This window comes from Nerophis ophidion, linkage group LG16 (assembly GCF_033978795.1).
Source record: "Nerophis ophidion isolate RoL-2023_Sa linkage group LG16, RoL_Noph_v1.0, whole genome shotgun sequence".
NCBI lineage: Eukaryota > Metazoa > Chordata > Actinopteri > Syngnathiformes > Syngnathidae > Nerophis > Nerophis ophidion.
The window spans coordinates 47635310-47649693 of record NC_084626.1 but is presented as its reverse complement, the minus strand read 5'-3'; the positions used below and the strand labels follow the sequence as shown (position 1 = coordinate 47649693).

Below are 14384 nucleotides of genomic sequence, written 5' to 3'. Positions count from 1 at the left end.
GCTTTCTGACGACGTTTAATCAACGTCGGGTTGTGACGTTGATTTGACATTGAAATGTGCTCATTTCCCAACCGATATTCTACAACACAAATACAACGTTGAAACAACATTTTGGAGGAGGGCGTAGTCGGCGCGCCTCCTTCAGAAATGGGTTGTGTATGGCCGGCCTTGAAGCCAGCGACAGGTGAGTGGATTGCCCAGCTGGGACCTTTATTAGCAGCAGCCGGGCCCAGGCACGAGTTGTTGGAGTTGGAGCCAGAGAGAGTCTCTCTGGCTCCAACTCAAAACAACTTGTGTCTCGGCCCGGCTGTTGCTGATAAAGGCGACATGTGATTAGATAACCAGTCCCAGCTGGGCAATCCACTCACCTGTTGCTGGCTTGAAGGTTGGCTATACACACCCCATTCCTGCAGGAGGCGCGCCGACCACGCCCTCCTCCACAAACATACTTTTTAACGACGTTTAATCAATGTCATGTTGTGACGTTGATTTGACATTGAAACGCGGTCGTTTCCCAACCAACAACGTGGATCTAACGTTGGGCGCTAAGGTTGTCTCAGTTTACAAAGACAACTATTAGGCAAGGTTGTCTCCAGGTGGGTTTCAGAGGGCGTGTACGAACAATCATCGTTGTATCAATGTCTTGCGCCTGCTGGCTCAAAAATAGTTTGTCTGCGTTAGCGCTCATAATAACAACATTGCTAATGATACTCAGCTAATATTCAAGTCAGGAAATGTCAATTATTGTCGGCGCTCCTGGAATGTTTTAGGAGAGACTTCTGGGCGGAGTAGAGGACCCTTGGCCGCCTCCATTAGAAGCAGTATTTAGTGGGAATGCATCACAACAAAAGCATGTCTTGTCTCTGTTTACCATTGTGAAAGACGGACCATTAAGTTCCCCAAAAAGTGCAGTTCCCCTTTCGGGCCGGAGAGCGGTCACGCCCAGCCCCCGCCCCGCCCCCCTTGTGTGCTCAAATATGACATGTTGCGGTGGTTACTCGTCTCTGTTAGTTTGTTCTTTGCGTGAACCTGGAGATCCTAACTGTGGTTTTGAGGAGAGAGTCACACACAGTAACATTGCCTTGACTTCTTCCCGACTCTGAGAGGTCTCTATGCTCGCTCTGTACAGGACAGATCCCCATATGAGCCCGTGTGGGCAATCAAATCCATATTTTGGACTATTGCATATTCCTGTATATAAAATGACGAGGTAAGGGGATACGAGGACCCTGAAACTTTTTCATAAGAGGACTGTATTTAAGATGATAAATTATTTTACTCCCATAATGAGAACTTAAGGTAGAGACCCTGTAAATAATGTAGATATGACAAAGTCAGTCATGTGCATGATATTTAAGAAACAGCAAAAAGAAGATGTGAGAGGATTTGAAGCGGCTTCACCTTCAGAGTATCCAGTATAAGTGTTACGGAAAAGAACTTTTGGTTCAAGCATGCAAATGAAGAAGAAAAAAAACAAAAACAAACGTTAGAATGAAGTAAGTGGGAAAACAAAGTTAGCAAAACATTATCATGTGCTTTTGTTCTTTGGCTCGCAAAAATCCAACACCTTTTGCCAGTAGTGCCAACTATTAGGAACGCTGTAAAAGTCGAGGTGGGGCGGACAGATATCAGCACAGTGTAGTCCTCGCTGGACTGTAGTTGGACCATGCAAGGATCCAAACCAGGACAGATGCTCACCACAAAGGCTTGAAAAATGAGGAGAAAAAAAAAAAGGGTGCTACGTTCTATCATAGCGTGGTCGTGCTTCAGCAACATACTACCTTTAGTTCCTACATCCTCACCGGCAGGACGCCCTCCACCCATCACTTCCATCTACTTCCCCTCATCACTGCCATCGTGTGCTGGAGGATTCTGGGAAGCTCCGCTTAGGAAGTGCCTGCTCAGCGACTAAATATCAGGAAATGTCTACCGTGTGTCCTCCGGATGGTGTGTTCAGAGTGGTAGAGCTGGTCCGCACCCGCACTTATTTGTTGGAGGTGTGCATGGGCGCAGGCGGTCTTGCGGTCTCACCACCGAAAACATGTGTGGCAGGACTTCCTGTGTCAAGTGTTCCCGTAGCAGTAACATGAAATTAGAAGGCGCTGGTTTTACAGAAAATAATGTTTTCCATTCTCTCTCTGTCTCCCGTCTAGCTCTCACACACACACACACACACACGCACGACTGCACACAGTCCGACACGTAAGAAGGCCACAGTCTTTCTCTCTGTGCTCATGTCTTTGGGAACAGTCCAATCTCTCCCTTAGATTTTACTCAGGGTCAAAGAACAGGGAGACGATATGTGGAGTGTCGATAACACAACGCTAACACGACGCTAACACAACAATACTCCGCTCGTTTTGTCTCATTTTGTAAGGCGGTGAATGTGATCTGTCGGAGCTTTATATTTTTGTAAGTCATTTCTGAAGGTCGTAAACGCACAAGAGGAATGCAAAGACGTAGAAGTGCTGTCCCGGTCGTGTGGCGAAACATCCATTTGCAATTGGAAGATGTGTCAATTGTGCATTTCCCTGATTCCTCTATCACGTTTACATTGTTCACACACACACACACACACACACACACACACACACACACACACACACACTCTCTCTTGCTCTTCTTACCTTCTTGAGACCAGAGAAAAATGCCTCCCTCTTTAGGATCAGCCTTTCTAGATATATAAAGATTTGTATCAATCAATCAATGTTTATTTATATAGCCCCAAATCACAAATGTCTCAAAGGACTGCACAAATCATTACGACTACAACATCCTCGGAAGAACCCACAAAAGGGCAAGGAAAACTCACACCCAGTGGGCAGGGAGAATTCACATCCAGTGGGACGCCAGTGACAATGCTGACTATGAGAAACCTTGGAGAGGACCTCAGATGTGGGCAACCCCCCCCCCCCCCCCATATATATGTATGTATGTATGTATATATATACATATATGTATATATATGTATGTATGTATGTATATACATATATATGTATATAATATATATATATATATATACATATATATGTATGTATATATGTATATATATATGTGTATATATGTATGTATGTATATATATATATATACATATATGTATGTATGTATATATGTATGTATGTATATGTATGTATGTATGTGTATGTATATATGTATGTATGTATGTGTATGTATATATATATATACATCAATCAATCAATGTTTATTTATATAGCCCCAAATCACAAATGTCTCAAAGGACTGCACAAATCATTACGACTACAACATCCTCGGAAGAACCCACAAAAGGGCAAGGAAAACTCACACCCAGTGGGCAGGGAGAATTCACATCCAGTGGGACGCCAGTGACAATGCTGACTATGAGAAACCTTGGAGAGGACCTCAGATGTGGGCAACCCCCCCCCCACCCCCCTCTAGGGGACCGAAAGCAATGGATGTCGAGCGGGTCTAACATGATGCTGTGAAAGTTCAATCCGTAGTGGCTCCAACACAGCCGCGAGAGTTCAGTTCAAGCGGATCCAAGACAGCAGCGAGAGTCCCGTCCACAGGAGACCATCTCAAGCGGAGGCGGATCAGCAGCGTACAGATGTCCCCAACCGATACACAGGCGAGCGGTCCATCCCGGGTCCCGACGAGCGGTCCATCCTGGGTCTCGACTCTGGACAGCCAGTGCTTCATCCATGGTCATCGGACCGGACCCCCTCCACAAGGGAGGGGGGGACATAGGAGAAAGGAAAGAAGCGGCAGATCAACTGGTCTAAAAAGGAGGTCTATTTAAAGGCTAGAGTATACAGATGAGTTTTAAGGTGAGACTTAAATGCTTCTACTGAGGTAGCATCTCGAACTGTTACCGGGAGGGCATTCCAGAGTACTGGAGCCCGAACGGAAAACGCTCTATAGCCCGCAGACTTTTTTTGGGCTCTAGGAATCACTAATAAGCCGGAGTCTTTTGAACGCAGATTTCTTGCCGGGACATATGGTACAATACAATCGGCAAGATAGGCTGGAGCTAGACCGTGTAGTATTTTATACGTAAGTAGTAACGCAGACTTTTTTTGTATTCACAACATTAAAAATATATACAAACTATGCAAATATAAAAAAGGTAAAAATTTGAGTACATATTTTGTTGTTGAATTATTTGTTTGTAATTGTTTTTTAATTTTTTATTATTTACTTCGTTTTTACAGTATGTCTCTATAGACATATATATATATATTTGATTTTGTTTTTGTTTTAATTAATTGCGGCCAAAGAGGGCATATTTCAGTTTTTTTAAACACACTTGTTATTTCATATGTTGACCAGAGGGGGAGCACTTTTAAAAGCGACACACAGTCAATGTGAAAAATGCTTCCTTTTTGGGACCACCCTCACTTTTGAGCAGCAGAGGTTCAAACGAGACATTGTCTATTAGATGCAATGTTATTGGGACCATCATTTATGTCATCACCTCCTCATATGGAAGATACTTTTCCTTGTCTCAAGAAGGGTAGAAATTCAAGAACGCACACACACACACACAAAGTGACATTCTTGCGCTTGTCAATTCTCAGAAGGAACGGCGATCACGGAGACGGGGTTACTTGTGCAGAAATGAGGTTGCTGGTAAACACGGGAAATGAACAGTGTGACCTTCCAGGTGTTCACCCGAGAAGGGGGCGTGGCCAAAAAGCAGGACATTGCATGCTGGAATGGTAGACCCTTCTAGATAACCTCTGACCTCTCCACTCCTCCGTCTTCCCTCGGTCTCACCTCCACCCTGCCTGCTGTCGTCTTCTCCATCCTTCTCCATCGTTCCTCTTCTTTTCTTCTTTGACTTCCTAAGTTCTCTTTTTGGTTTGCATGCACAAGCATCACACAACTGTTGATGTTTTGAAGAGAATATTTTTGTTGCTGAGGCCATGCAAAGTGTTTTGAATATTGCCCTTATATGTGGAAAATGTCCTCTGAATGCTTTACATAATTTCTGCTGTAAAATGAAATCAGAATAAAAAGAAAATTTGCACTTTAATCCGTCTTTGCTTGATATGTTGGGCATCAGTGCCAAACTTCCTGGGCAGATGTCATCAAAATATACGTGTATAATATCTACAAGGTTTTAAATGATCATTGAATTGTCGTACTTACCACAAGATTTTGTATTCATTATTTGATGTGGAGGACATCGGTAATAAGCTTTCATCCGTCATCTTTTCTACAGTTTTGGTGAAGGGAAGTGGACATACAGGAATAATACAACAGACTGGTTATAGCTGTCATTGCAAGACGTGGGACATAATCCATTTTTAGCTGCATCACAAGGGTGACTGTAAACGTCAATTATGGGTAATCAATGTGTTCATTGTAAATAAAGTCTTGTAAAATGTGTCTGACTGCAGCGAGACAAGCTTCTTTATTTAGGGCACTTATGTTCCCATTTTGCACACATTTTCATAAATTTAATAATTGTAAACTGGTTCTTATTACAAATGCACTGTTTTAAAGTGTTAATGCTTATCTGGTGCAACATTAAAGAATGTAAAACTGCATCAATATACGTAAGGATGCATAAATAATTGTTTTTTTTAATCAAAAAGTAACCATATGTTCCGTATTTACAGTTGTTATAACAGTAAAAAAAAAAAAAAGAGAGACTATTTTTCTGATTTGGCCATTTTTGCTAACGACGTCACACTTGTTCCGTCGTTTTGTAAATGTTACTGCAAGGAGATGTTTGTCTTGTCACTTCCACACATGCAGGTGTTTCGGGGATGATCTTTGACATGAAATAGTTTTATACTGTAGAAATAGTATTGTATATGCTGGAGTGCTAAATCCTTGTGTCATTTGAAAACACCTTGTTGTGTCTAACAAAACACCATTAAATTAACTTCATAAGTTTTTAGCTGCTTTTTAAATGTTATATCCGACCCAATCAATAGAATAATTGATTCTACTGTTATATGTATGTACAGTATATAGGGTTTGTAAAGTGACACATATTAAAATGTAATATTTCCCAGGGGAGAAAGTGTGCACCTCTCTGCACTTGCACTGGACAGAGGTTTGACATCACACGGAAGGTTTAGAGCAGCAGCAGCAGGCCGCCCTGATGGAGCAGCAGCAGGCCGCCCTGATGGAGCAGCAGCAGGCCAACTTGATGGAGCAGCAGCAGGCCGCCCTGATGGAGCAGCAGGCCGCCCTGATGGAGCAGCGGCAGGCCGCCCTGATGGAGCAGCGGCAGGCCGCCCTGATGGAGCAGCAGCAGGCCGCCCTGATGGAGCAGCAGGCCGGCCTGATAGAGCAGCAGCAAGTCGCCCTGATGGAGCAGCAGCAGGCCGCCCTGATGGAGCAGCAGCAAGCCGCCCTGATGGAGCAGCGGCAGGCCGCCCTGATGGAGCAGCGGCAGGCCGCCCTGATGGAGCAGCAGCAGGCCGCCCTGATGGAGCAGCAGCAAGCCGCCCTGATGGAGCAGCGGCAGGCCGCCCTGATGGAGCAGCAGCAGGCCGCCCTGATGGAGCAGCAGCAAGCCGCCCTGATGGAGCAGCGGCAGGCCGCCCTGATGGAGCAGCGGCCGACAGGAAAATTACTGGTTAAAGGCCGCCCTGATGGAGCAGCAGCAGGCCGCCCTGATGGAGCAGCAGCAGGCCGCCCTGATGGAGCAGCGGCCGACAGAAAAATTACTGGCAAAAGGCCGCCCTGATGGAGCAGCAACAGGCTGCCCTGATGGAGCAGCAGCAGGCCGGACTGATGGAGCAGCAGCAGGCCGCCCTGATGGAGCAGTGGCCGACAGGAAAATTACTGGTTAAAGGCCGCCCTGATGGAGCAGCAGCATGCCGCCCCGATGGAGCAGCGGCCGACAGGAAAATTACTGGCAAGCCGATGACGTCAATCCATTTTACCGTAAACCATGGTGAATGCGTTTGCCCTTGCACTCAAAATCTCCTGTTGTTAGATTTTACATTTTTTGGGGTGAAGGCAAGGCAATTTTATATACATATATAATCATAACATATACATGTTTTCCCTTATATTTCAACCTTTACTGGGTATTTCCCCTCCTCGCTCAATGTCACTGCCGCCATTACGGTAATGGCCGGAAATGACGTAGCCATCGCAGCTGACATAACGACTGGGCTCCTTTTCCGGTGTAAGCTGGAATGTTCTGCCTGAGCGTCAACTTCTTTCATCTTTCAATCCAGCCCACCTTCTCTTCGACACATGTGTTGCTTCCCACACGCCGGAGCTTCGTTGTCGGCGCCAGGCGACGTATGGCCGCTGCTTGTGGGAAGTCCCGTCTGGCTGTCGACTGAACGCACAATGCAGGCCTAGCTCGCCTTAGCATCGCTGCTAGCTGGCGGAACAACCTCAAGTATCTCATCATATCTGCCGATATCTCATCATATCTGCCGATATCTCATCATATCTGCCGATATTTCATCACATCTGCGGGTAGCTCATCCTATCTGCTGCTGCGGGGACTCCAAGAGAGACGTCGTTGAACTGTGCGAGGACCTCCTTTCAGGTGAGTGACATCCTCCTTCTTCCCGGGGCTGACATATATATATATATCAGCTAGTGATGGGTCCATGTATCGTTTCCACACATTGCTAAACTGTATCGAAACTGTGTCATTAAATACTGACATCTGCTGGACGCTAAAGGCCTACTGAAATGAGATGTTCTTATTTAAACGGGGATAGCAGGTCCATTCTATGTGTCATACTTGATCATTTCACGATATTGCCATATTTTTGCCGAAAGGATTTAGTAGAGAACATCCACGATAAAGTTCTCAACTTTTGATGCTGATAAAAAAAGCCTTGCCTGTACCGGAAGTAGCAGACGATGTGCGCGTGACGTCACGGGTTGTGGAGCTCCTCACATCTGAACATTGTTTACAATCATGGCCACCTGCAGCGATAGCGATTCGGACCGAGAAAGCGACAATTCCCCTATTACTTTGAGCGAGGATAATAATCAATCAATCAATCAATCAATCAATCAATGTTTACTTATATAGCCCTAAATCACTAGTGTCCCAAAGGGCTGTACAAACCACAACACAAACCACTACGACATCCTCGGTAGGCCCACATAAGGGCAAGGAAAACTCACACGGGACGGCGTGGCGCAGTGGGAGAGTGGCCGTGCGCAACCCGAGGGTCACTGGTTCAAATCCCACCTAGAACCAACCTCGTCACGTCCGTTGTGTCCTGAGCAAGACACTTCACCCTTGCTCCTGATGGGTGCTGGTTAGCGCCTTGCATGGCAGCTCCCTCCATCAGTGTGTGAATGTGTGTGTGAATGGGTAAATGTGGAAGTAGTGTCAAAGCGCTTTGAGTACCTTGAAGGTAAAAAAGCGCTATACAAGTACAACCCATTTATCATTTATCACCCAGTGGGACGTCGGTGACAATGATGACTATGAGAACCTTGGAGAGGAGGAAAGCAATGGATGTCGAGCGGGTCTAACATGATACTGTGAAAGTTTAATCCATAATGGATCCAACACAGTCGCGAGAGTCCAGTCCGAAGCGGATCCAACACAGCAGCGAGAGTCCCGTTCACAGCGGAGCCAAAAAGCGACGGCAGTGAGAGCGATTCAGATGTTATTAGACACATTTACTAGGATAATTCTGGGAAAACCCCTTATCTGCTTATTGTGTTACTAGTGTTTTAGTGAGATTATATAGTACCTGAAAGTCGGAGGGGTGTGGCCACTGGTGTGGTGACCGCCAGTGTCTCTGAGGGAAGCCACGCAGCTGCGGGAGGACGCAATCTCCGCTCATAACTACGGTAAAAGCCGACTTATTACCACAATTTTCTCGCTGAAACCTGCCCGGTTGACATGTGTTCGGTAACCATGTTCGCTTGGCCGCTCTGTTCCATAGTAAAGCTTCACCTTCGTAATTTTAAACAACGAAACACCGGCTGTGTTTGTATTGCTAAAGGCAGCTGCAATACACCGCTTTCCACCTCCATCTTTCTACTTTGACGTCTCCATTATTAATTGAACAAATTGCAAAAGATTCAGCAACACAGATGTCCAGAATACTGTGTAATTATGCGACTAAAGCAGACTACTTATAGCTTGGATCGGACTGGAAAAAAAATGTCCGCTACAACCCTAGACGTCAAACGCACGCGTCGTCATATGCGACGTTTGTAACAGGACACTTTGCGGGAAATTTTAAATTGCAATTTGGTAAACTAAAAAGGGCGTATTGGCATGTGTTGCAATGTTAATATTTCATCATTGATATATAAACTATCAGACTGCGTGGTGGCTAGTAGTGGCTTTCAGTAGGCCTTTAAACATCCCTACAGGCAACCTATGGACAGACTCAACTGACACTGATTTTATGACCTAGTATATACAATAATATAAACCAAGTCTTTGTATTGGCATCTGGATTGGCAGACCGGGGTGGTGGTTCCTCTCTTTAAGAAGGGGGACCGGAGGGTGTGTTCCAACTATCGTGGGATCACACTCCTCAGCCTTCCCGGTAAGGTTTATTCAGGTGTACTGGGGAGGAGGCTACGCCGGATAGTCGAACCTCGGATTCAGGAGGAACAGTGTGGTTTTCGTCCTTGTCGTGGAACTGTGGTTCTTGAGGGTGCATGGGAGTTTGCCCAACCAGTCTACATGTGCTTTGTGGACTTGGAGAAGGCATTCGACCGTGTCCCTCGGGAAGTCCTGTGGGGAGTGCTCAGAGAGTATGGGGTACCGGACGGTCTTATTGTGGCGGTCCACTCCCTGTACGATCAGTGTCAGAGCTTGGTCCGTATTGCCGGCAGTAAGTCGAACACATTTCCAGTGAAGGTTGGACTCCGCCAAGGCTGTCCTTTGTCACCGATTCTGTTCATAACTTTTATGGACAGAATTTCTAGGCGCAGTCAAGGCGTTGAGGCGTTCCGGTTTTGTGACCGCAGGATTAGGTCTCTGCTTTTTGCAGATGATGTGGTCCTGATGGCTTCATCTGACTGGGATCTTCAGCTCTCACTGGATCAGTTCGCAGCCGAGTGTGAAGCGACCGGAATGAGAATAGGCACCTCCAGGTCAGAGTCCATGGTTCTCGCCCGGAAAAGAGTGGAATGCCATTTCCGGGTTGGGGAGGAGACCCTGCCCCAAGTGGAGGAGTTCAAGTACCTAGGAGTCTTGTTCACGAGTGAGGGAAGAGTGGATCGTGAGATCGACAGGCGGATCGGTGCGGCGTCTTCAGTAATGCGGACGTTGTACCGATCCGTTGTGGTGAATAAGGAGCTGAGCCGGAAGGCAAAGCTCTCAATTTACCGGTCGATCTACGTTCCCATCCTCACCTATGGTCATGAGCTTTGGGTCATGACCGAAAGGATAAGATCACGGGTACAAGCGGCCGAAATGAGTTTCCTCCGCCGTGTGGCGGGGCTCTCCCTTAGAGATAGGGTGAGAAGCTCTGCCATCCGGGAGGAACTCAAAGTAAAGCCGCTGCTCCTCCACATCGAGAGGAGCCAGATGAGGTGGTTCGGGCATCTGGTCAGGATGCCACCCAAACGCCTCCCTAGGGAGGTGTTTAGGGCACGTCCAACCGGTAGGAGGCCACGAGGAAGACCCAGGACACGTTTGGAAGACTATGTCTCCCGGCTGGCCTGGGAACGCCTCGGGATCCCCCGGGAAGAGCTCTAGGAATCACTAATAAGCCGGAGTCTTTTGAAGGCAGATTTCTTGCCGGGACATATGGTACAATACAATCGGCAAGATAGGCTGGAGCTAGACCGTGTAGTATTTTATACGTAAGTAGTAAAACCTTAAAGTCGCATCTTAAGTGCACAGGAAGCCAGTGCAGGTTAGCCAGTACAGGCGTAATATGATCAAACTTTCTTGTTCTTGTCAAAAGTCTAGCAGCCGCATTTTGTACCAACTGTAATCTTTTAATGCTAGACATGGGGAGACCCGAAAATAATACGTTACAGTAATCGAGACGAGACGTAACAAACGCATGGATAATGATCTCGGCGTCTTTAGTGGACAAAATGGAGCAAATTTTAGCGATATTACGGAGATGAAAGAAGGCCGTTTTAGTAACGCTTTTAATGTGTGACTCAAAGGAGAGAGTTGGGTCAAAGATAATACCCAGATTTTTTACCGAGTCACCTTGTTTTATTATTTGGTTGTCAAATGTTAGAGTTGTATTATTAAATAGAGGTCGGTGTCTAGCAGGACCGATAATCAGCATTTCCGTTTTTTTGGCGTTAAGTTGCAAAAAGTTAGCGGATTAACTTGCAGGAATATAAAGACAATATAACAAACATCCATAAACGTGGATGCAAACAGTACAGTAATCTATTTATTTATATCTGCACCTTATTGCTCTTTTATCCTGCACTTCAACCAGCTAATGCAACATTTCCTTCTTATCTGTGCTGTAAAGTTCAAATTTGAATGACAATAAAAGGAAATGTGTTGCATTAGCATGTTGTAGTGCAGGATAAAAGAGCAATAAGGTGCAGATATAAATGAATAGATTACTTGTTGCACGATCAAGTGCGGCAAATCTACATTCACTTGCTCTTAAACAAGAAGGAACTACAACACTGGTTATTGGTTGGGGGTACTAGTAGCCCTGGGGGGGATTGACAGAACTCAAGGGTACATGGGATTTAGTTATGATGTATTATTTGATCCCCGCTGAGTTTGTATGTATACCTCCTTACAACCCTAGACACACTCCAGAATGGTCATGTCAGGTTCATTTTAACAAGGAGAGAATGTAAAAATACAACAGAAACAATATTTTAAGAAATACAAAAAAATGAAATCAATCAAAATGTATTTATATAGGCCAGTATTCATTTGTATTTCCCATCATGGTTTAATGCTGCCAATAACAATACCCGTCATGTATTAACTGTAAATTATTGACAGTTTTAACAATTTCAACACATTATACTTTTTGGAGCAAAACTAAGTCGGTCGAACACAATCATTAAATAAAATCAATCACTACCATTTACTACTCATTAAAATCCTTTGTTTGTCCTCAAAGTTCATTTGTCTTCATTCCCCGAGTTTGGCAAAAAAAACTATAAATATTCTTACAAAAATAAAGAATATTGATTTAATCAATCTAGTGTCAATCTTATATTGTCACTAGCTTTGGTATCGACACCACCAATGAATGGATGGATCCGCCCTCTTTACATGTCTCTGTCACACGACTGTGACAATGCTCACATCTTCTCCCCAGACTTTTATTCATCTACTTGTTAATATCTGCCTACTTTCTGCTGTTCCATCTTCAAGTTAACTAATCACTTATTTCTTGCTTTGCTAGTAGCATACCTGCTCCTTGCTTGTGCTCGCTGTGTTACACGTTAAGTAAGGCTCATCTTCCAGTGATAGTGATACTTACGATACTAATGGAGGGGATTATTATTAGTTTAGGGGAGCGGCTCCACACTGGTTATGGAGACACTGGATGCTTGTCAGTCGGGGTACTAAAAATAACTGGTAGCAGACAGAGGCCATCTGCGTATGTAATAAAATATTAAAAAGCATTTATCAGCGATGACGATCACCGACTTTTCTGCCGATCAATCAGCACATCTCTGATCTCTATCTTAATGCAAATAAATAATTAGGTGGTACTTTGCTGAAAAACAAGATGGCGCAGCAAGAGTAAAAACCAGTCATTATCTAGCATCCACCATGGCTTGTAGTCTTCTTTGATGCTTTGTTTGGCCGTTTTGAGGGTAGGAGACATTTTTCAAGTGCAGTTAAATCTAAAATGTAAATCATATTCCAGACACTTGGTGACAAAGTGCAAAATGAGTTGGTCATATCAACGCAGTGTTTAGCAGGCCTGTTCTCCAGGTACTCTGCCTTCCTTGCAGATCCCAAATACATGCTCCAATCCAAACATTACTGAGATATTTAGTTGTGCACATTAAACCTAGAGATCAATCTATTCTCCAAGGAATACGACATCAGGAAGTGAATTTTCGTATCGTTACATCCCTAATGATAAATAACACAAACAGATACAACACAACTATAGAGTTAGAGTAGCTTTAAAATACTCATTGAGTGTTAATGTGTAACATAGAATCTGATGGCATTAGAACAGCGTTGTGCAGTAAATAAATTACAGGTTTGTTGATGTTTATTTCTCTGTCTCTCACAGCCATGACTTCTCAGCTGCAAGTCTTCTCTCCTCCCTCCATCTCCTCCAGTGCCTTTTGTCGCGTTAAGAAGCTGAAGGTGGAGAGCAATGTCTGGGATGTGTCCACTACTGAAGCGTATAGTTCCTTAGCAGGCCAGTCTGCATACACCTTCACTCCGGCCATGGCCGTGCCCCCCTTTGCACCGTCCCTGGTCTTCCCCCCGACCGCGTCCGGGTCTCGGGGTCAAGTGGTGGTCCGCGCAGCTGACAGCACTGGCAGTCTTCCTCGAGGCTCCAGTCGACGCGTGGCGGAGCATGCCACGTCCTCCTCCTACGCTCATGTGGAGACGGCCTCGGAAACCAGGGGAGCACATCGCCACGGGCACAAGCGCAAGATGGAGGAGACCCACGAGGGCAGCGGGAGCGGCTGTGGCAGTGTGCAAATTCTGGAGGAGCTGTCCGCCCCGGCGGCGACGTACTCCACTCGCACGGGCGGCGGAGGCGGAGGCACGGGTCAGTCCATACCTCACTCGGCTCCCACCACAAAGAGCAGTAGCTCCAACGGCGAAGGCGACTATCAGCTGGTGCAGCACGAGATCCTCTGCTCGGTGACCTGCAGCTACGAAGTCTTGGAATTCTTAGGGAGGGGCACCTTTGGCCAAGTGGCCAAGTGCTGGAAGAGGGGTACCAATGAGATTGTGGCTATCAAGATTCTCAAGAACCATCCTTCATATGCACGCCAGGGACAAATTGAGGTAAATTATGACGTAATATGTGAATCCAACCTAAATGGTATTGTCCTCTATGGATTACGATCTCAAATGACCACATCTTTTTTTAATATCTTTATAGTTTTGCTTTTTTAGTTCAGAAAATGGGCAAGGTCATGTCTTTAGCGACCCCTTGAGGGAAAAGTGGCCACTAAATGCAAATTGCCTCGACAAACTCACACATTGTACGTTGTGGAAGAAAGCAATTTACATGGGAGTGAGTTGATCCCAAAAAGAGTAAATAAATAAGCCCCCAAGCACACTTGTGTTACGGCCGCGCAGCCCATATTCTTACACTTTAGTCTCTAGTAGAGGTGGGAAAAGCAATTTGGACATGGACGATTATAGAATAGAATCGATAATTAATTTATTGTCAATGAAGTAATGCAGACAGTTTTAAAATGTGTCTGACTGCAGCGAGAGATACGACCAATTCCTTTACTATACTAAACTACACTTATGGTGCTGTTTTGCATACATTTTTATT

The 14384-nt window shown here is 45.3% G+C and overlaps 2 protein-coding genes across 4 annotated transcripts in view; both read left to right on the top strand.

Moving 5' to 3' along the window:
• The first annotated feature begins 6094 nt into the window (after positions 1-6094).
• LOC133535599 (forkhead box protein P2-like) lies at positions 6095-6685 on the top strand. Its single transcript, XM_061875556.1, has one exon. The coding sequence runs from the start codon at positions 6095-6097 to the stop codon at positions 6683-6685; it is 591 nt and encodes a 196-aa protein (XP_061731540.1).
• A 412-nt stretch (positions 6686-7097) lies between these two features.
• hipk1b (homeodomain interacting protein kinase 1b) overlaps positions 7098-14384 on the top strand; it is a 28418-nt gene continuing 21131 nt past the window's right edge. For all 3 annotated transcript variants that reach the window (XM_061875360.1, XM_061875359.1, XM_061875358.1), the window contains exons 1-2: positions 7098-7507; positions 13149-13882. In XM_061875360.1, coding sequence (XP_061731344.1) covers positions 13151-13882 — 732 coding nt within the window. In that variant the 5' untranslated portion in view covers positions 7098-7507; positions 13149-13150. The remainder of the gene's footprint in view (positions 7508-13148; positions 13883-14384) is intronic.